At 36.7% G+C, this 22737-nt stretch overlaps 4 protein-coding genes and 1 pseudogene across 5 annotated transcripts; 2 read left to right on the top strand and 3 right to left on the bottom strand.

The window, feature by feature from the left end:
• Positions 1 to 609: 609 nt before the first annotated feature.
• LOC125192193 (calcineurin B-like protein 3) lies at positions 610 to 4900 on the bottom strand. The gene is made up of 10 exons (XM_048089709.1): positions 4745 to 4900; positions 4032 to 4109; positions 3804 to 3952; positions 3345 to 3427; positions 3197 to 3256; positions 2958 to 3066; positions 2798 to 2850; positions 1620 to 1700; positions 1218 to 1330; positions 610 to 811 (listed from the first exon to the last, which is right to left on the bottom strand). The coding sequence occupies exons 3-10, from the start codon at positions 3919 to 3921 to the stop codon at positions 754 to 756; spliced, it is 675 nt and encodes a 224-aa protein (XP_047945666.1). The 5' UTR covers positions 3922 to 3952; positions 4032 to 4109; positions 4745 to 4900; the 3' UTR covers positions 610 to 753.
• A 1509-nt stretch (positions 4901 to 6409) lies between these two features.
• LOC125192192 lies at positions 6410 to 7641 on the top strand. Of its 2 annotated transcripts, none has more exons than XM_048089707.1 (2): positions 6410 to 6536; positions 6646 to 7641. In XM_048089707.1, the coding sequence occupies exon 2, from the start codon at positions 6670 to 6672 to the stop codon at positions 7513 to 7515; it is 846 nt and encodes a 281-aa protein (XP_047945664.1). In that variant the 5' UTR covers positions 6410 to 6536; positions 6646 to 6669; the 3' UTR covers positions 7516 to 7641. The 2 variants fall into 2 exon arrangements, with proteins under 2 accessions (XP_047945664.1, XP_047945665.1); XM_048089708.1 differs by having other exon boundaries at positions 6478 to 6536; positions 6641 to 7641.
• Positions 7642 to 8640: 999 nt separating this feature from the next.
• LOC125192194 (histone H4) lies at positions 8641 to 9203 on the top strand. The gene has a single exon (XM_048089711.1). It carries the CDS (start codon positions 8666 to 8668, stop codon positions 8975 to 8977), a length of 312 nt encoding a protein of 103 aa, XP_047945668.1. The 5' UTR covers positions 8641 to 8665; the 3' UTR covers positions 8978 to 9203.
• A 2217-nt stretch (positions 9204 to 11420) lies between these two features.
• LOC125192420 (sufE-like protein 1, chloroplastic/mitochondrial) lies at positions 11421 to 12647 on the bottom strand. Its single transcript, XM_048089988.1, has one exon. It carries the CDS (start codon positions 12627 to 12629, stop codon positions 11532 to 11534), a length of 1098 nt encoding a protein of 365 aa, XP_047945945.1. The 5' UTR covers positions 12630 to 12647; the 3' UTR covers positions 11421 to 11531.
• A 2051-nt stretch (positions 12648 to 14698) lies between these two features.
• Positions 14699 to 22676, bottom strand: LOC125195159 (annotated as a pseudogene).
• Between the last annotated feature and the right edge of the window lie 61 nt (positions 22677 to 22737).

Genomic DNA, 22737 nt, shown 5'->3' with positions numbered 1-22737 from the left:
CACTCCCCTAAAAAAAATATTATAAATACGTGTCTCTATTTCAAAATAAAATTTTAGATTAATATTTTTATAGTGAATTTATCGTGGAGTAGTTCTATGATTAGCGCCACTGATTGCTAATACCTGTGAATTTTGTGTAATTTTTCCACGAGGTCTTCACTCATGACAAAATATTACGTATTTATAAATCTACGAACTAAGTGAAATAAGTACACAAAGAAAGACAAACGGATAGCTTGGATTTATGGTTCAGTTATCGTTATCGTTAGTAAAAGTATAATATTAAACCTTGTTCTAATCTCAGAAATTACTAACATTATGACTTGATTATAATAAATAACATCAAATCTATAGAATTATAGTACTAAAAAATCAATTACTTAAATAGAAGCTGTAAAAAATTGGTTAATTTTCTCACACGAAATAACTTGAAATTAACAATAAAAATTTATATCGATTAATTTTACTAAATAAGTAATTTGAAATTAAAATAGAATACGATAACTTCAAAATGACGGTTTTACCTTTCAAACCCATAAATAGGTGAAATGTTGAATTCAAACGCTTTAAAATTTTGGACAGTAATTCATTCATTGAACCAACTAAAAATACATCCAACCAGTTACTGCTCTTATTCATCTCCAAAACAAAAACATCACAACTCAATCCAATCCACAAAGTCTTCCTGAAAACAGACAAGATATGAAGTAACAAGCCAAAACTAAACATGAACAGCAGGGTTTTCTTCCAACTTCAGGTATCCTCAACTCTTGAATGAAAAACAAAGCTTGGGAATGTGGTGGTAATATCCCTGTTCAAGAAGAAACCAATAATGAGGATATTCAACTTTCTAGGTGAAATCAACAAAATTACAACGTCAAATAAAATCTTATACAAATAGTATACAACAGATCTGGTTCACAATTTTCTCAAGAACAAGCGGAATTCAGATTCTAAGATGAAAAGGATCCCCTTTCTTGAACATAATTTTGCAAATGAAGATACTGGTTTTGCTTCTTTAATAAAGAGAGCGAAAAACAATACCTTTTCTTTAGCGTGAATTACTATTTAATTCTCTACACAACTATGGTAAAGAACCCTAAACATAACAACAGTTGCATTAATTCATCCAATTATCACACCCACTGCTGTAATGGTTTGATCATATCAAGTAGGCCAGTAACCGCATACAAAGAATCACTGAAGTGGGTACATACTTGAGATACTGAAGCGTCATATTTTTCAAAAGAGATGGATGCCGCAAGACTAAACTTCTCCACTCCTCTTTATCAATTTTACCATCATGCTTTGTATCAGCTTCCTCAAATGTCTGCCAAAGAAAATGGGAGATATGTCATATAACGATAGTACTTCCTTTTATCTATAAGAATCTTCAGGTGACATTTGTTAAGTAGTCATATAGAATCGTAATACTAAGTACAACAAGCTAACCCTGAGATTACAAGTTTTTAGTAAAGACAACTATCATGCATTCAAAATCATTGCCACAAGTAATTTCAGTCACAAATATCTCGATATACTTGCAAATAATAGAACACGAATAAAAGAATTAAAAAAAAATAAGATCTACTATATTATAAGAATAGATTTCACATTACCTTGTCAATAATGCTCTCAATAACTTCATCTGACAAGTTCATACCAGATTCAGCAAGAGTGGCAACCACCATTTGTTTTACCTACAAATTGGTAGGGAAAAATATCAACCATACTAGACATTCAACATTTAAAGAAATTGGGAGTACGTGGAGGCGTTTTTGGGTTTGAGTGATAAGGCATGAATGATAAAATAATCCAACTAAATCAGATGATTAGTTTGCATGATTAGACTCGTGATAGATTACAGGCTTGCATTAGTCACTCATTTGGATGATTACTTTATCACCCCCAACATTAGATTGATTGTTTAATCATCAACCAATCTATAATATAAAGTCCGAAATTTCCTTCAAAAAATGATTAAGTACATGTCCTCAATTTATGCATTTTTGCATGATTATAAAACAAATCCTAAATTATTCTAATTTTGGCCGTTTAGTCATAGTCATTCAATTTATACTGCACCAAAATCAATCAATCCAAACATAAAACTAACTAATCCATATAAACCAATCATACTCTATCCTATCATTCTTATCTAGTACATCCATCAAACCACCCATATACATATCAAATAAGACAGCCTTACTCATCACAACAATGTATAACATGAAATATGGGTAATCAGGCAACCTAGAAAAGTTCATAACACATAGCATCTGCTCTTCTAACATTTATGGTATTAAGCAAAAGCAATTAAAAACCATCCCGGGGCCTTTGAAGGAGATTATTCCACTTCTAGAGTAATAAAGAGATCAATAGAATCAAAAGAAAGAAAGTTCTCTTGAGGAGGCCACACCCGTCAGATTTTGGCAGTAGCACTGATGATATTGTTAAGAATTTCCAATGTGCTCATAAGGCAAAGTTCCAGATACTTCAACAGGTAGCTTCTAACAGGGAACCATATATTGAGGCAAAATTAAGTTATCGTGATAGAAAAAATAAGTGTATGGGTTGGAAAAGATGTGTGTATTATAATATGCACATTATAGTGACATTACTGCAAACAATCACACGTATAACTATAAGCAAATGGGGAACAGCTGATGCTTCCATACGCTGTACAAAGATAAAAGCAGTTCAAATGTTTACAAAACAAATCTAATTACAAGTGGAATTCAAGTAGAACAAAGTTTATTTCTCAGAAACAGAATAAATATCAGATTGTAACTATTACCTCTTGCCTCTCAATAAAACCTTGTTGTTTGAGATCATACAATTGAAAAGAAACTGCAGTCAAGAAGATAGAGATGTTATAATGCTACATAAAGCAAGAAAGGTGCTTGAAATCCGAAAACAATTCTCAGGTAAGGAACCAAATAGTACAATCTTCATACATTCAATCTTGTCATCAATAGGAGCATTAGGATGGAATACGGATAGCGCACGAGCAAACTCCTCAAAGCCAAGAATTCCATTATGTTTAGTGTCAAACAAGTCAAAAACCTGCTTATAAAGTTAGATGAAATGACAAGAAATTAGAAATTCTGTCCGAGCTTGAGAAAAGGATAAACAGGCCATAATGCCTTATACTAGAAAACTTGCTAGAAAGTATGTAGGTTCGAAATTGGAGTACCCGATCTGCAAACAAACTCTCCTTTTTGTTCGTCTTGAACAATGCGAGTTGAAATTCTTCCTGCAAACGATATTGAAGGAATTATGGATGGTGATCTGCAAAAGGATACATCTATGATACAGATCATCTTTAGACTTGTAAATCAAACCTTGTTGATCAGCCCGTCATCAATCACAGCACTGCTGATCTTCTTGAAAAGCTCATAAAGTGCTTCAATTTCACTTACACTAACTGCATAAAAGGAACAATCATGAAGTGGAGATATTTTTTCATCCTCATGACAGAACAAAACTATAGCCATTAGCTTGGAGCCAAAATGACAATCTAATTAGATCAAGGAAAAATCATACAGAGTAATTATTATATCCTTCGTTTGAAAAATTTATTCGCATAATTAAAGTGACAAGATAAGTTATACAACTAATAGAATGTAGCCATGAACAATTTTACAAGACAAATAACAAGGCGCCAAAACTTTCCAACTGTGGCTATAAATATAGTTCCGAAACAAAGTTCATGATAAGTTATAATAGAATCAAATTCTTGTTTAAAAGTTAAAGTTAGATGGCAATGATATCCACAATGGATTAGGGGTCCAAAAGCATACACACTGTCTCTCGCGCAAGAATTTCAGGATCCTCTAGGCCCCTCGATTGCCTATCGATTTCACAACACTGAAGCACAGAAGCACACAAATGCCTGATCCCTTCTAAGCACTTCAACATGGTATTTCATGCACATTATTACGCTCCATACCTGACCAAAAAAAAAAAATTTAAGCGATTGGTTTATAAGAAACAGAGTACATCATCATAAAAGGAAAATTATGGAGAACCTTTGGCTCATTCTCCACTTGTGGTGCTTGGACAAAAATGAACTATTAAAATCTTATATTTGAAATTCGTATAACTGCCTGCATAATAACACCAGAGAACTACGTCAGAATATGAGAGTAAAAAAAATTCAATCTACACTCCTATGAGTTCAAGAGCAATTCAAAGGAAGAATACATAAAATCTCCATGTTATTTCAAGATCACAGATGGCAATTCAAAGGGAGAACACATAAATGAGCACAAAAGCTAGAACCAATTGATATAAAATCTCCCAAATCATAAAATACTAATATGCATTTCAATAATCAGATTGTAAACTCTAGCACTTGTATTTCTTTGTTAACAAGGTAATGGCTCATAACAAGCCTCTGAACTCATAAAGTCAACCTACAAATTTAGAAATTAAAACATAATCATCAAAGATTAATCTACAAATTCCAATTCCTCGATAGCTGATACACCACCTCGACCAACAATCTAAAGCTCTACAATTAAAAAAAAAATAAAAAAAATCCCCTTTTCCATCAACTACAGAAAGTCGAAACAAATTTTGGAGTCAAATCGATGGCAATCCGACCCCAGATCCAGTGAATCTTTTTCCAAATAAAGTGAACCATATGAAATCTCAGATATCGCCAACGGATCTAATAATCAGGCCTCCGAGAAAAATCCGAATTATATTGTGCAATTGAACAACAGAAATAAGAGCATACCGTGGAGGAGAAGAGAGGTGAAGCTGAATTGGGTGGAGAATGTAGTGCAATCGGATCCGGTGGGCAGAGCAGAAATGTTGAAAGGACCTAAAAGAGATGGGAAAAAGAATTTGATGGTTCGCAAATCGCAATATTGGATCAGAATGATTACAATTTACAAGGATGGCAGCGTGACGACGTTGACGGGTGTCGTTTCACTCAATTTTGTCCAATATTGGTATAATTCATTTACCAGTAGAGTCGTGGCCTCCATATCTACTACATTTAATCGGGTTATTAAACCAATATACTATGATTAAATTTTGTGTTCCATGCAAATTTTCATAACACAATCAATTATTTTGGGTACTACAAATTTCGCAACCTAGTCCTGACTTCAATCTTTTCCAACAAATAAAAACCGATGTAACATTCGTCTAATTTGAGTGCAATATCATTCTCTATTTTAAATAAGAGCTCTAATCGACATTGTTTGAAGAAAAAATAGTGACAAAGCCATTTTAGGGCGGGGGCATGGTAATTATAGTAGCACAACTGTTCCTTGTGCAATAGTGTGCCTTAGACCAACGTCCATTTTTTTCATTTATTTCTATCTTCTTCCGTTATTTATTATTAGGTTTGTTGTTTTTCATTTATTTATTTATAATTTTACCATAAATTTATGCACAAAAATAATTTCAAATCATTAAATAACTATCTTTGCAATCTTTAAAATATAAAAGAAAATATATCATAGGAGTATATTTTTTTGTTTCTGTATATATTCTCTGTTTGCTTACTTTTGTTGTTTCCGTAATTTGCCGTAAATTTTTATAAAAAAATAAATTTAAGATCCTTAAATAATTTTGTTGTTTTCATATTCATTCTCTACCTAGTTACTTTGTTGTTTCCCAGAGTTTATAGTAAATTTATGTAAAAAAGTTAAACTTATGATAATTAAATAGAATATGATATTTGCAATCTAAGGATAAATGTATAAATATATCATTCAACTATATCGATTCTTTTGATGTCAACACTACTTTTAATATGGTAGCCACCGTATGTATCTCTAGTCTCTAGTTACTTCTTTTCTTTTTCGCGGTAATTTAAGGCCAACAATAAATTCATGGTTTCGCCACTGATAGTCATCAATCACCTACAAAGAGTGTGCATGTGTTGCTTAGCCTAAGTGATGAGTGATTAATGTATGAGGCAAAGTGTCTCAGATTCAAATAAGCATGGCATGATCTTTAATTTTTTGTTCATTTAAAGATCGATTAAAGAAAAAGCCACCGAGAATTTGATCAAGAGACAACATAAAGAAAACGAAAAGCAACATGTTAGCTTCAGTTTTACTTCTTTAAAAAAAAAATCATTTTAGTTTTCTTTCATTTTGAAGAAGCTGTTAGAGTATGAATTATAGTAATCTCTTGTAAAGAATACTCTACTATCCAAATATTTCCTAAAAATAATACTCCAGTACTCCATAAACCTAAAGGAAAAAATAAACATTATTCGAATTAAAAAGCAAAAGAAATAATCGTAGGTTTCAACGAGACAGCGGAATCATCGGGATAAAAGAGATACTTGTATTATTCTAGTGAATAACAATTTGAAATCTACGAAAGTGGACATATGTTTTACTCGTAATTCATTTAGGTGGTTTTGATATTATTAATTGGGCGTCTTTGTTAGCCCTCCTCAGATGGCAGAAATAACTTCCATTTTGTTAATATATTTCCTGCTGTCAAATATTATCCTCAAGCCTCCGTCGCTCCAATTGAACAACAATATTCATCTTCTGCCAAAGGTAATCAATCAATGTGCAAAACAATTATTGGCTTAATTTCCCCTTTCTCGATGCTTAAAAATATAATCTATATTTCCTTTGGATATGTAATTTTGTATTGGGAGAGAAGCATTAATTGGCGAAATGCAAATCCATGAGAATGTCTTCAACATCAAGAAGAGACGAGGAGGAGGCGACATCAACACCCGACAGCGACCCCGCCCACAATTTCGTGACATGCATCTACACAACAAAGCTCGCCGACGCACTGCACAGCACCACGGTGACATGGGCGAAGACCGTGATCAGCCACACCCTCTACATGACGGTGGAGGACGACGACGACCGCCACTACACCTGCAAGATCGACCTCAAGACCTGGCAGTTCTGGGGCAAGAAGGGCCTCAAATCCTTCCAGGTCGCCGACACCCGCGTCGACGTCTTCTGGGACCTCCGCAACGCCTTGTTCGCCGCCAGCCCGGAGCCCGCCTCCGGGTACTACGTGGCAATGGTGTCCCAGGAGGAGGTGGTCCTCCTCCTGGGCGACCTCAAGAGCGAGGCCCTGAAGAGGGCGCGGGCGAGGATGAGGGAGGAGGCGCGGCTGGTGCACAAGAAGGAGATCGTGTTCGCGAAGAAGTGCTTCTGCACCAAGACGACGCTGGGGCAGGAGAGGAGGGAGCATAGCATCATGATCGAGTCGGCGCTGGCGGGGCCGTACGATCCGGAGATGTGGATAAGCGTGGACGGGGTGGAGTCGATTAGGGTGCCGAATCTGCACTGGAGGTTTAGGGGGAATGAGACGATTGTGGTGGGGAATGTGTTTGTGCAGATATTGTGGGATGTGCATGATTGGCTGTATAGTGCTAATCATTCTGGTGTGGGGATTTTTGTGTTCCGGAGATGTAGGGACCAGAAGGAGAGTTTTTGGGATTTTTTGCATGATCGGCCTTTGTTTTCATTGGCATTCTGCCATTTTCTTTATGCCTGGATGACTGAGTGATGATCACCACTTTTAGATAGCTACCTAACCATTTTGTTTTGGTCATGTATGCTGCGCTTTTTGGCTTGGAATTTTTAGGGATATGTATTCAGCTGAGCCTCTCAAGGATGTCATCTAACTAATTCATAATTGCAAGCGTGCTTACTCCCAGAATGCAAGTTCATTGCCAGATTGAATAGGCGCTACTTTCATTTATGTACTTTCATTTTAGTTGGGGCATCATGAATGAGGATATTTTTAAAAACGTAGATAGTGTCTGCAGTAAACTCTTTGCGGCACGGGGGTTCTCGGTATTTGACTTTTTGAAAACTTCAAATACTCTTCGAGAGCAACACTAGAAGTTCATAGCACTAAAATGTGCTCGATTCATTGATCAACGATAGGATGACCGTCTTAATGCAAACATTTTCAAGCATCACAATGTGCTCAAAATCCAAGCACCCCTATCTGCTCGGCAATTCGTGAGATGAGATTTTGGTAAGATAAGAGAGAGATGGAGAAAAAAGTTACTCACGTACCCCTATAGATAAGTTATACCCATAAGTGAACGTGCTAGTGTATTCAATAAACAAGTAAGAATATCATATCCGCAAGGACTAATGCACTAGGTCCCACTCACTCAAATTTGGACGAGGTCTCCCTATGCACTTATACAATTTAATTAAATTGAATTCGGATTCAATTAGAGTCCATTGGGATATTAATTAGTGTTTACTATCTTTATTAATATTGAGTTTTTAAGAAAAGAAAATTTAAGTGGTTACTCCATTTATGTAGATTCCTTAAATACAAATATCGGATGCAATTAAGCAATACAATGTAGAAGCTTTGATTTAGTGTATAGGAGTATATAATTATTTTCCCAGTTTTCCATATTTGAAGGTGTTACTACATTTCATTTATATTCCTTCTGAGCAGTCAAATTTTGGGAAATTTGAATTTGGAAATGAAACTGAAATCCAGCGCGTAGGTGAAAGCGCATTGAAAATGAAGATGCTCATAGCCGTGGATGATGTATCAATCAACGGACATAACAACACTTAACAAAAAGACCCGGATCGGCATCTAAATCCGAAACGCATAAATACTCCTTCACAAGATGCATTCAAACACACGAGTGAAGAGTCGATTAAAGTCCATCTGAGTGAAAATGTCAGGAAGAGGAAAGGGCGGCAAAGGGTTGGGGAAAGGCGGAGCGAAGCGGCACAGGAAGGTGTTGCGCGACAACATCCAGGGCATCACCAAGCCGGCGATCCGGCGCCTGGCCCGGCGTGGCGGCGTCAAGCGCATAAGCGGTCTCATCTACGAGGAGACCCGCGGCGTGCTTAAGATATTTTTGGAAAACGTCATCCGTGACGCCGTCACCTACACCGAGCACGCCCGCCGCAAGACCGTCACCGCCATGGACGTCGTCTATGCGCTCAAGAGGCAGGGCCGCACGCTCTACGGCTTCGGAGGCTAATAACTCTTTTGTTTCAGATCTAATTCTCAATTGGATAATAGAATTTCTAAGCTTTTCAAGGATTATGGTTCAATTCAATCTAGACGCTTATGGGCTTTTCACATTGCAGGAGCAGCTTTGTTTAGTTTTATATGCTTCTTCTCAATTCGATTTCTTCCATCTCAATTCAACTAGAAATTAAAAAATTTCGATGGAAGAGATGAATCCAACACAAACATTTTGACAATTTTCTTATCGCCATTCTGGTATTTCTCGTATAAATCTTGATTTTGGAAGATATTCGTGTGCATATTTACTCGCATCTCAGATTGAATAAAACTGAAATTCATCATTAACTTTTTCTAACAAATTACAATGGAGAGTGGGTGAACAAAAAACAAGAATCTGGATTTACACACTACACAAAATACAAACATTGCACACACATATAATCAAAATAAACACACCACACAATCAATCATAAACACACAAATTTCACAACAGATATTGAAATTCTTCCTGAAGTTAATTTTGTGGTGTTGCTGCTAAAAGCCTAAAACTATATGCGTCTGCAAACATTTCTAGTGGGATATTGAAATAAAAAATAAAAATAAAAATAAATCACGGGCTCATCAAGAAAGAAAAATGAGTCTGTGTAAGTAGAAAAAACTATGTAAACAAAGTCACAACACTAGGCACATCCTCAACCAAGAGATCCTCGCACTATCAAAAGCCTAGGTGCATTCTCAACCAAGAGTTACATATACAACATGTAAAAATATGTAGGGTGGTTCAGCAGCGGTGGAGGGAGACCGGAGACTCACACGACCGCTGCCATCCTCGAGTACTGGAGTATCGTCGAGTTCAGCTTCAGAGTGGTATAGAGGAACTTCTCGACTTGTTGCTTGTTCATGACAACTTGCTTCCCCTCTGCCATCAACGGAGCACCTTCTCCTTCATTTCGTCCTGCTGCTGCTGCTCTGGTTGGGGATCCCATGACTTATCGCCTCAGCCTTGAGTTCCTTGTGTCCAAATCCTCCACCGTGATGCAGAAGACCTGAATCTTGCAGCTCTCAAAGCTTTCATCGGTCACATTCTTCATAGCCTCTGTGGAGGATAGAGACAAACATGCACATTCCCCTTCCTTTCTTCTTCACACAATTGGCAAAATCTGAATGTTTCAGATGGCACGGCTAGTTCTCCAGCAATTTCCCCCATGGCCGGCAGAATATTAGGGGGATAGGGTACCAGTTCTTGGGGTGCAGACTATGAAGAGTGAGTTGAAAGTATGCACTCTTAAAACCATCGCCCCAGTCACCTGCTTTTCCTTTGATGCTCACATAGTAAGTACTACCTCCGTCCACGAAATTCGTCCCGGTTTGACCGGGTACGGGTTTTAAGAAATGTAATGGAAAGTAAGTTGAAAAAGTTAGTGGATTGTGGGTCCTACTTTTATATATTAGTTTTATAATAAAATGTGAGTAGGAATGAGTTAGTGGAATATGGGATCCATTACCAAAAATGGTAAAAGTAAAATGGGACAAATTTTCGTGGACGGACGGAAATGGAAAAATGGGACAAATTTTCGTGGACGGAGGTAGTAATAAATAAGTGTTGCTAAGGCTAAACAGATCAGTGTGAATGGCCAAGAACCCAAGAAATAAAAAACATGATAACTGCAACAGAAATTTTTTAAGCTAGAACATATAAATACCTATGATGTGCAAAGAGCTGAAACATAACCTATCGAAGTATAATTAGACAAAATTATGTAGTATGGCATGGATCTAACCTACACAAATGACAGCCCCAAAAATAACACATCGAATACAGATGAAGGCTGTAAACAGGTTAGCAGCATGAGGTTCATTGCCATTTCCCACTTTGAGTTAGTGAGTGAGTCCGACCGACCGAAAAGGTATAGACAATGATTATATTCAATTTAGGAGCTGGTGTTCTGGCCAGAAGTAGACAATGAGCATTCGATTAAGGTGCTGGTGTTCCGGCCAGAAGTAATGCTCTTGATTAAGGGGCTGCCATATAACATTTTAAGTTTAACCTATGCAAACAAACACCAAATGCAAATTTTTCTAATCCTTTTACACGTTATTTTAAATGGCTATCTATAGTAGGAATTACAATATCTTGATATGACTACAAGGAACCATTTGTCCTTGAACTGGATAGCAAGGGATAGACTATATGCTACCTTTGGGAACATCTTCACCATCACATGTAGAGCAACATGAAAGCAATGACATTTTGTGTTTACATACAAAAAAGACACTTTGCTCATGAAATTATGTTCCACGCCAAGGCATGAATGAGGACCGTTGTGGTTCTGGAGCATATCTATGACTATAACGCTTATTCGCTTAGTACCTTATGTTTCCTTAATAAACAAATGCAAAACTCGAATATCATGAAGCTAACATAAATACTAGTATCAATCAACAGAGACAAATGACAAAACTATTGATGATAGATAAGTGAAAAGGGATAGAAAATATGAGTATTCGATTAATTAGTGCAATAATTATAACTAGAAATGTATATCAAAATGTAGGCCTTATCATCATTGCTGAGCCTGAGCCTGAGCTTCGGATGGAGTCTTGGCGACAATAGACAAGGCATGTAGTCCACTCTGCAACTCATCTTGCAGCATGCTGTAAATCATTCTATGCCTTTTAACCAAACTCTTCCCTTCAAATCCCTCAGAAATCACCTCCACGTTGAAATGCGTCTCTCCATCACTACCGGCCACCCCCGAATGGCCCGCGTGCTGATAAGATATATCCTCAACACTCAATGCAGTTGGCAGCAATTCCTTCTGCAAAATCCCCTCAATCCTCCTACCCCTACTGCCCAATAATACAGTTGTACGCCCCAATTCCTCCTTCAAATCCTCATTCAAATCACTATCAGCATTTGCGGAATCCCCAATTCCTGAGATATCAGAACTAGGGCTTGCACCTCTCTCGGCTTCAACATACAATTGCAAGGCCTTCTTCTGCATCAATTTCAGCATATTCAAGAAGCCATTATTCCGCGAAGGAGTTAAACTCTGCTGCAACCCCAGAAGCATCGCGAAATCGGGCGGAACCCTAACAATCTCCTCCACGGGCCGACCTGAAAGGCCCTGAACGAGCAAAGCGGCCAGCCCTTTCGTCAGCATCGAATCCGAATCCGCTTCAAAGATCACATTTTTATCCTCATCCATATACGCTCTGACCCAAACCTGCGACACGCAACCTTGGACCTTGTTGTCGCTCGTTTTGTAATTCGAATTGAGGGGATTGAGATTTCTACCATAGAACAGCAGCTGTTCGTATTTGGCTTTGGGTTCTTGAACTGCCTGAAATAGTTTGACGATTTCTTGAAGCTTGGGCGGCAGCTCGTCGAGGGAGGAGGAAGCAGAAGGAGGGGAAGGGAGAGCAGGTTGCTTTGTGGAAATTCTTTGGAACGTGATGTTGTTGGAGAAGAAGAATCTGTAAGGAGGTGTAGGGGTTTTTGAGGGGTCGAAGAACGGAGAGGCGGAGCGGTGAAAGAGGGATGAAATGGGAATTTTAATGGGAATCGACATGAGTTTCCGACCGAGGACAGGAATTTGCGAGAAGAGAGCCAGGTGAGTTTTCGTTATGGATGATGAAATCGTTTTCGTTATGCAACTCATCACAAATTGTAAAATCAATAAATTTTACTCCCCATTCTAAAGAGCATCCATTTGTCCCAATGGACTTCCCACCAGTGCACTGCCACGTTATAAGGACATCTCATTGCACAATAATGGACATCCCCAAGAACTTTTCCTGCGGACTTCCTGCAATAAAAAATTCACAAATTCACAAATATGCAATTTACGTTATGAAATTAAAATTTTAACACGAATACGGAGAAAATGCAACGGTTTTATTTTTTATAAAAAGCATACATATTTAAACTAAAAAAAGTACATGGTTCACAAAAAAAAATCCATCCCAAACCAAAAAACGATTCAAAAAAAGTACATGTTATGCCTTGAATTTCTATAGTTTGCCGCTAGCCGAACGAGGGTCTCGCTGTATATATAGAGTTTTTAAAAAAAATCGTATATAGAGTTTTTTTAAAAAGTTGTATATTTAAATTAAAAAGGTACATTTTCAACGATAATAGTATATATTAAGTTTGCAACGAGTCGTATATATAGAGTTTTTTTTTATTAAAAAAATTCAAAAATCGGGACGTCCGTCGGGACACCGCAATGGCAAACGTCACGATGGACGTCCCCGAAATGCCATGGAACTCTGTGTCCGCATCGCTCATCCGTCCGCCCCTCCGTCGCCTAAAGGCGGACGTCCCGAGCGGACATCCGGCACGCCAAACGGACGTCCGTCGGGAAATCTGCCATTGTGGATGCTCTAAGAATCTAGTAGTACCAAATATTGGAGATGAGATACATAATCGTGAAATAATGGAGTAATTACTAATTACACTTTAGAATAACTTCTGATCACAGGCCGAATGACCCCTTGTATGGACTCCAAATCTCTTTACTTTAATTAATTGTCTTAGTTTGATTCAGATAAGGATTTAAGAAATGTAAAAACACATTTCATAACATAAGAATTAGAATTTAGATATAGCATAAGAAGTTAAGTGGGGTTAAATATTATTTGGGGCCAAGGGAGGATAGTTAAATGCCTAAATTAAAAATGAAAATAAAGTGTACACCAGGAAATGAAACGTCACTAATATCCTAGACGCGATTAATAACAGAAAAAAAGCTATGAGTAACTGAATTCAACAACGTGATAGCGATATTCCCTCTCTCTCACATATATACAAATACCACAAAACCACACTAAGCCCAGCCCAATACACCTCTCTCCATCGCTCAATCACTCACATCCCATGTCTCATTTCTTATATATATAGATAGCTATAAATTCGATATTCAATCAGAATCGAGAAAGATGTGCTGCGGGTCCAGAATTTGCCGTTTGTGCATGTGCGTGGTGTTGGTGGTAATCGTCATCGGTGTGCTGTTCGGATTCGGAGTATTCGAGCATGGATTTCACAAACTCAAGGACGCCATTAATGTCTGCCAGCCCTCCGCCGTCTGTGGCCGTCCTTTCTTGGCTTTTACTCCTGCTCCGCCGCCATTGTAGGTTTTTCCTTTTTGGATCAACAATATTACTAATGCGATAGTGGAGTACTACTACAAGCTGTACGTATTTGATTTCTTGGGAATTTTTCTCTTATGTTCATCTTTTGGATTGCATACGATCTAGACTTGTCATTCTCATTGCAGTTGCACACTCAATATACACACATTTTCTTTAAGATGAGATCTATTGTCTCAAATTTCTGTTTCAAATGCACTATTTACTTCAACACGCAGTTTACAACGGGAGTTACTATGTCTTTATGAAAATTACTATTAATGACACAATTTGAAACATAATCTAAATCATTACTGTTTAATTTAAAACTTACACTTGGATTATGAATGAAACGTTAATCTTTCCTCAACCTACATTTTTACTGATAAAACCATTTCATGAACAAATGTACTTTTCCTCAAAAAAGACCAATACAACGATCAAGTATTAGTGTTTGTTTTTTCAAGATATATACGATGCATTCAGCAACCTTAGCAATACGGGAAAAAAAAAAAAGAAAAAAAAGAATTGACATTATTTTCAACAAAAAGACAGTCAACATATTGCCAAACAATGGCCACTAAATAGGGGTTGTATCACACTACCCATTGCATTTTTCTCCATATCTCCTCTGTACATCTGCATCGTAGTGTGCAAACGCCGCATCCAGAGCCTACGACAAGGTTCTCTCCACTTAACTTGTAGCGAGGGGATATTAAATTTCGAAACGTGCAGATGCAATGATTCTAGTGCTAACCTGAAGCATTGGATGAACAAGAAGGGAAACCTGATGCCTGAAATCAAACTGTACAGATTCCTTCATCTCCTAAAGCATGATGGAACAGTGTAAGAGAGTTATCCAGGACAGACCCATAACTGAACATTCCTCAATAGGTAAATTACCTGCAAATTGGGATATACTTGGGACATTGCATCTTTCAATCTGGTGACCTGATGATGGATAACCAATTAGGATGCAGTTTTAGTTAACTTCAAAGTATTATTGTGCCCTTCCATATCAACTAAGCTAACTTCCTAATCAAACATAATTATATTCAATTTCCATTTCATGAAGAATGGGACTAATTGTTAAAAACAGAAATTTCAGTTATCTGGCATTAACTACTAAAATCACAAACAGCAAGCCCTATGCCCAGCTCTATAGAATAGCATTTCAATTGTTGTGGAGCAAAACAGTAAGGGTTAGAAGTGCAGCTACATTACATTGTAAACCCCAAATACTTTGGAAACAATGGATTAGCTACAATATTCATGAATTTTTACCAAACCTTCATATTGGGAGCTAAAGTTCGATAAGATGCTGTAAATATGCTAATTCACTTCGCATGGATGCGCGGAGCGATACACTGGTGCAGCAGTAATGTGTATAGTATGATTCTAAGAGATAATACTTCTAAAAGGGATAATGATGATTGACAATTAATCATGAAATTTTCTTTTCCTGAGAATTGTAAGTGTTTAGAACTTAATAACGTGTATCAAATATTTCAGTTCTTGCGGAAAAAAAAAATTCAATATTACAACATACACAAAGTTTCTTTAGAGAACTGGCAAGTGGAAACATACCAACATTGGTGGAATAAACAATTGGAACAAGGAATACCTTTAAATAACCAAATAGCCATAAATTGGGTGATGTCCCAGAAAATGAAACCATCTTACCTTATTATTAGGGTACTTTGTTGTAAGAGGGTATGATGACCAGAAGTGTTTCAAGAGTTCCTGCACTGAAGTCCAGTGCTGCAAAATAGGATATACTTTATTTCACACTATTATGGATATTAAAATTTGGATAATGTTTCTGAGTTTTGACTAGAAAAAGGGCAACTATAGGGCATAACCTACATGCAAGAGTTCTTCTTTAGTAACTTCTGGTAACATATCCAGGATACTGTCGTTGGGACTGTTTCCAAGATGGAACTTGGTGCTAGAGATACTCTGGGTGAACCCACTGAGGACCTGTTATTAGTGAAACTTAGTTAATTTTTCTGTGTCGATCATTGACAATGCAAATCGTCTCATACTCTAACTTATTACAAGAAAGTCAGGGATGCAAAGGCACACATGGAGGTTATATACCTTTAGGGCGACCTCCTGATTCATTATCGGTTCAATTAACCCCACCTCATTAATATCAAATATGATATTCCTTAATGAGTCATAAGCTTTCTGGGCACTCGCACTGGATATCAAGGGTTTTGTAGCTGAACCTGTACCATCCAATGCTTTAGTGCAGTAGCTTGCTGAGAATCAAAGTAGTCCCTCGGATCCTATTGAAAAAATTAAAACAGTCAAAATTTATTGCTCTTGGGGACTAATGCAACCAAACCTTGATATTGAGGGGTGTGACAGCAGGATCTCGAGGCCCCTGAAGATCTTCAATTTCTGCACTTTGAGAAATCCTGTTGGATAGCTCTTTCTCGAAATTTGTATTAATTTTATCATTAGACAATTCATCTGAAAATATACACTCAATGTTAATAAGCAGACTCTTTACAATGTCAGGAAAATGAGAAGTGTTTTGTATCCATATGAATGGCCAATGAAGTTGAAATATCACCTACCCTGCTTTATCCTGGTAAGGGCTTGAGCAACAGACCTTGCATCACTCAGCTCGACATCTGTTCTCATGTTAATGGCACAGAAAGAAAAGTAAAGCTATCACATATTTGAATCTCAAAATTTAAACCAAGACATTTGTTCAACTGTACTTATGGCTTAGATAACACATTGTGTAAGATGTGATTTTGGATGATATGCATGCAGGAAAAAAAAGTGATAGCCAAATGAAATTGGCTAGAGTTAACCTTTCAGTGGAACTTACCCACAACTCTTCCTTGAAGAACAACTGCAGAATGCTGATTCAAATCTTGGGAAAAAGACCTTCGGTATGGCTCATATTGAGAGTCCAAATCATCCTTGGTCTCATCGCGAACTAACCCATGATCCTACAATTTCAACTAAGCATATGTATAAAATGAGATAAAAGTAAGCACATATCAAGTAGTTGAGACCTTATAATATTCTTATGTAAGATACTGTCAATAAAACTAGCATAAACACAAAGTAGAACTACACAAAAAATCAGTAAGTACTGTGTTAAACAAAGAATGGTTCTATCAAATTTATTTAGTTCCAAATTTGTTATTGGACTTAGTGTCAGAAGAAAAATATACACACAGGTATGAGCAGACAGATAAAAACCTATCTAGAACCAGATTCCAGCAAATTGCCTACAAAATATGGGCAAAGATCAAATTTACCGGGAGATGTGTGTAATCATCACCCTCATCATCTTCACTGTCCACAGTTGGATCAACACGCCTAATCTGGTGAAATAATTAAGTGCAGTCAGATGAATAGAAAATCTCATTCCAAGTATCAACAAAAAAAATGCCAACGGACGGAGAAAATACAGACTTCAAACGAACTTACTTTCCTCCGAGCTTCATTCTCCAGTAAATCATCTCGCTTTAAGAAAACATCAAGTTCCTCATCTACAGCAGCCACTGCAGCAGCTGCTACTATATCTCTTGTACTGTGAAGATGTTGTGCTGTTGAATATTTGTTCCAGAACTCCTTATTAGACATCTGAGAATACAAGAATGAATCCTTTTACCAGTGATGTCATTGTGACAGCATTTTGTACGAGCATATTGCTGAAGTGGCTGGATTATCAGGATGTGAAAGGGCAGCAACTGCCTCCTCCAATTACAAATAATTTATTGGACATATGATTAAACATTTGAAGATATAATGTCTGAACTCATTATTCTTGGCAGGAAAGCCATACGCTCCAGAATAAAATTATTATCAAATTAGGAGACATGAAGGTATGAAGGAAAACTGAGTATGAATACAAGGTCTTTGAGAAACCCACTGAATCTTACTCTTGACATTAACTATTGAGATTCACAATTATCATGTGAGATCGTAATAGAAAAGAGACGGTGGATTACAGATTTACAGTTAAGGAGACACTGAGCAGTCATAAGCTTCTTGAAAATTAAAATAGAATATTTTGGAATTCTACCTACCTTGCGAGGGACAAACTCCAAGTATGCTTGGCAAACTGCTGGTTTTTCAGCAAATATCTGTTAAAAATTTAAACAATTTCTAGGTTTAGCAAGTTTTGACTTTTGAGAATGAAACATACTAAAAGCATTCATCAAACAAAGAATTGCAGTTAAAACATGGAGAGAATTTCTCACTTCATACATTCTAGCCGGGTATAAAATTATAAATAGGTGATTAGTCTCTCATACTTCTCCCAAAGTTTCAACTCACCTGTTACTTATAGTTAATAAAAAAAGATAACAAACAAAAGTCTTGAGAAACGAATGGGCTTTGGAGAAGTGGGAACTAGCAATAATTAGAGAGCATTTACTTAACTGATTAAATATGTGAAATCATATGCAAGACAATGGGTAAGAGCATGTCACTTGATGATAGTGCAAGGCATGTAGAGAATCAAATGAGGGTTTCAGGGGAAATATAATTTCAGAAGTTAATTGGTTTTTTGGAATGTGTTATCAGAGTACATTTCCAGTTAGTTTATTAAGATTTAATGGTTCTCGCGAGCAAAGGAAAATAGTTTGATAAACAAGTTACAATTCGAAAGCTATCATGACTCTTACAGGTTTCCAGAAAAGAAACACACAAACAGGAAGAAACAAATGCAATGGAGAAGACAACATACCTGATGAATGATTTCTGGCGGCAACGCCGGTAAGTTAAATGTGCTATGTTTGACTGAAAGACAGCAAAAGAGATGTGAACAGGAGGTCCATTGTTAATATTATGAATAACCATAGTGACCATTCAAAATTTATAATAAGTCAGGGCAGGTTTCAGTGGATGCAATGGAATCGAGCTATATAAAGATTTCCAACCCAAGGTACAAAGAATATGTACTTAATAATAGATTCTCCCCTTGTATACATATTTAGTTCTGACTGGAGTATCATAAAATCCCAGAAGCAACTGCATATGATAAGGCTTGACTATGCCTTTTTGTGGCCTTTTGAGAGCTGAGGTAATTGTCCACTATAACAGATGTCATTCCAAACAAAGATCTACCTATATACAAATTATACAACCAAATCATTAAAATAGCAACATGACAGAGAATTTAACTGTGTTAGAACACAATGAGAGAAAAGCAAACTAAGAGTCAGTGCACACACCAAGACAAGCATAGCGTTGCATGCTTAACCATATACACGCATTTGTAACTTCATACTAAAGCTTTGCAAGGATAGTTATTATACCTGCATCACACTCCATGTTTCATTTTTTAATGCTAGCTGTTGCTTTGGCCTTCTGCTATCATTCTGGTCTAGCAATTTCTGCACAACATGAATGAAACCTAGCTATTACATATAACTCATATTTGCCAAAAACATATATAATGCATATAACCTTTTCATCAAATGGTGCAAGTGGAAAAAACAAACAGTTCACAAATTTAATACTCCCTCCGTTCCCTCATAGTTGAGGCGGAACTTTTCGGCACGGAGTTTAAGAAATGAATGTTGAGTGTGTTAAATAAATAGATAAAAAAGTAAGAAAGAGAAAAAGGTAGAGAGAATAAAGTAAAAAATGAATAAAGTAGAGAGAGTAAAGTAAGAGAGAGGAAAAAATTACTATAAATGGAAATGACTCAACTATGAGGGAACTTCCCGAAATGGAAAAATGACTCAACTATGAAGGAACGGGGGGAGTATTTAAAAACTAGTAACATACTCCATCCGTCCCATTATAAGTGACCTATTTGATCTGGGCCTGTAGCCTAATAAAATGTTGTTTTGTGTGTACGTTGTAAAGTGGTGGGGTCCACTAAATTTGAGTAACTTTTTGTGTGTAAAATGCTTACTTTTTCGGACAGGCCACTTATAATGGGGCAACCCGAAGTGAAGTACATGCCACTTGTAATGGGACGGGAGAGTATATTAGGAATGTTGGGAGTACAAAATAGTCTGGCTGGAACAAAACATTCCAATAGCTAACCTTCCTTGATGCCCAAAATTCCTCATCTGTCAGTATACCTCCAGATACAAAATTGCTTGTGCAGTATCCGTAACTCTCTGCCAATTACAACTATTTAGTACATTAACTACAAGAAATAAAAAAAAAGACACTGAAAGCTCCCTAAGAGAGGAGTTTAGGCTCAGGCTCAAGCTGAAGCTTGATCATGCTAGAATAATAAAGATACTATGTAAATAAAGGAAGAACGATTAGATGCACTTTTCTAAACTATCTCACTTGTAGATTCTTCGTAGAGAAATATTGCTTCAAGATTTAGACATTGGTATAGTTTTTATATCTTCCATTGACAAAAGAAACCATCATAATACCAACATATTGCGAATGAAAAAAATATATAATGGCTGGAGACAATGCAATGTTGAAGGCTTGGAAAAGAGACCAGTGTGGTTAAGAGCGCGGGGCGACGGGGCGTGCCCCACGAATCGGGACATAGTAACAGCTAATTCTCTATATATCTATTCCTAGTTAACCTTACTAAAAATTAAAATTTACAATGAATATGAAGCATAAATTGAAACTTAAAAATTGCAAATTTTTCAATGATTTTCGAATCAAACTAAGACATAATAAAGTCACCTAGATATAAAGTCACGTAGATAATATAAAGATATGCAATCACCTAAGGAATATAAAAAGATGTAAAGACACGTAGGTAATATAAACAGATACAAAAGTCACCTAGGGGAAAGAACAAAAAGCCTAGGACAAAAAGCAACCTAAGGGAAAGAGCGTTAGAAAAATGTACTGCTCACTCCGTCCCAAGGAAGATGACCCCTTCCTAGGATGGCACGAGAATTTATGCAACTTTATTTTATGTGTTAAGTGGAGAGAGTAAAGTAAGAGAGAGAGAATAAAGTAGAGATAAATGTGTTTTCATTTTTAGTAATGAGTCATCTTTGATGAGACAAACCAAAAAGGAAAGTGGATGAGATCCATCATTCGATCTTATCTAGCAAAATGCAAATAAGAACTATGATATGACAGTCACTTAAATATAATGGATTTCCAAACCACGAAGCAAGTATTTATCAGATTATTCAGGAAAGAGTATTGGACTCTCAAGTTTATATTAAATTATTAACTATCCCTACTCGAATTTTGCATCATATTCACCTTCTTGATTTTACATTAATCTCACAAACCTACTAGTCATATGCCTTTTCATTTAATATTAAACAAATGCTTTTTCATTTCCGTTTTCAAATCATAGACGGGTAAGAGATATTTTTAGAATTAGTGAACGATTTACCTATTTTCCTGCAGTAGCTCAATTCTGCGCTCCACTTCTATGCTACTAAGTTGCTCAATTCTGCGCTCTGCTTCTATGCTACTAAGTCGCTCATTGGCATAGAATGCAATGGCCCTAGCTGTAGATAAATCATACTCATTGTAAGATATAGTAACGTTTATATATTTTGAGAGTAAAAACTCTAAAATGCAACAGTATTAGCTGCTGTCCAAATACTCGTGTTTTTATATAAGTACTCATTACGGAGTACTATTAATCAAACATGTGAAAATCTTATTTTCTAAATATATGGTGACATATATTACAGATTCCAACTATATCCAAAAGACGAACCTCATAGCCATAGAAACTTTATACAGCATGTTAACACACCAACATAACAAAAAGCATTTGTTAAAAGGTTTGTGGAGGCCTGTCAGCCAAAAAGAAAACCATATTTTCTCTTTTCCAAGTAACCAGTAAAACATGGCTGTAGCATGAGATAGTGAATCTAGCCAATCACCATTTTACCAGACAACCTCAAGATGTATGCGAATTTTACATGGCGAAAGACTACCAGTAATTGTGACTCACCAACAATTTCCTGGCATGCATCACGATCAGCAAAACGTTTAAATTCAAAAATGTAACTCCCCCCCTGGAATAACACATATATAAGATAGTTACTTATAGAGATGAACAAGACAATAGACAACATCTTAGGGAACACTTTAGTTGTGAGAGTTGCAGACTATTAGGACCACGGACCTGATCCTGCGTGAGATTAAGCAGGGCCCGTTGTTTACTGCCCTCATTGGTGAGTTTGTAACCTGAAATTAACAAGGCTGCGATGTGAATCTACATTTAGTAAGTAGACAAATTGGGAATTCTTATAGATTTGGTTTTGGTTGAGGATTTAACTCCATGTCCAAACAACCATGATTGATAAAATTTCATGGATTTCAGATCATTCAAACCCAAATGCAAAGTTTTTGGATACACAGGGTTGTTAACATGGGATCACTATAAGCAAGCAGAGTCAATATAGTATATTGCAGAGAGAAATTTGAGAAAGTATAACTACAGAGAATCAATATCTCAGTCCCTCTCCCAGTGAGGTTGAAAATGTAGACAGGGAGCACCTTTAACTACTTTAAACTCCACATTTAGGTTGACGCCCAATTTTTGATCATCTGGCGTGAAGATGAATCTTTCTATAGTCTGGGAAACAGAAAACCACCAAAACAACGAGTAAATAGAACACGCCAACAACACAGTACATCCTACCAAACATAATTTTGTGCATAACAACACGTTCAGGAATAACACCAATTGATTCCACA

Source organism: Salvia hispanica, chromosome 6 (assembly GCF_023119035.1).
Source record: "Salvia hispanica cultivar TCC Black 2014 chromosome 6, UniMelb_Shisp_WGS_1.0, whole genome shotgun sequence".
Lineage (NCBI taxonomy): Eukaryota > Viridiplantae > Streptophyta > Magnoliopsida > Lamiales > Lamiaceae > Salvia > Salvia hispanica.
The sequence above is the reverse complement of the archived record's forward strand: the minus strand, read 5'-3'. Positions and strand labels throughout refer to the sequence as shown.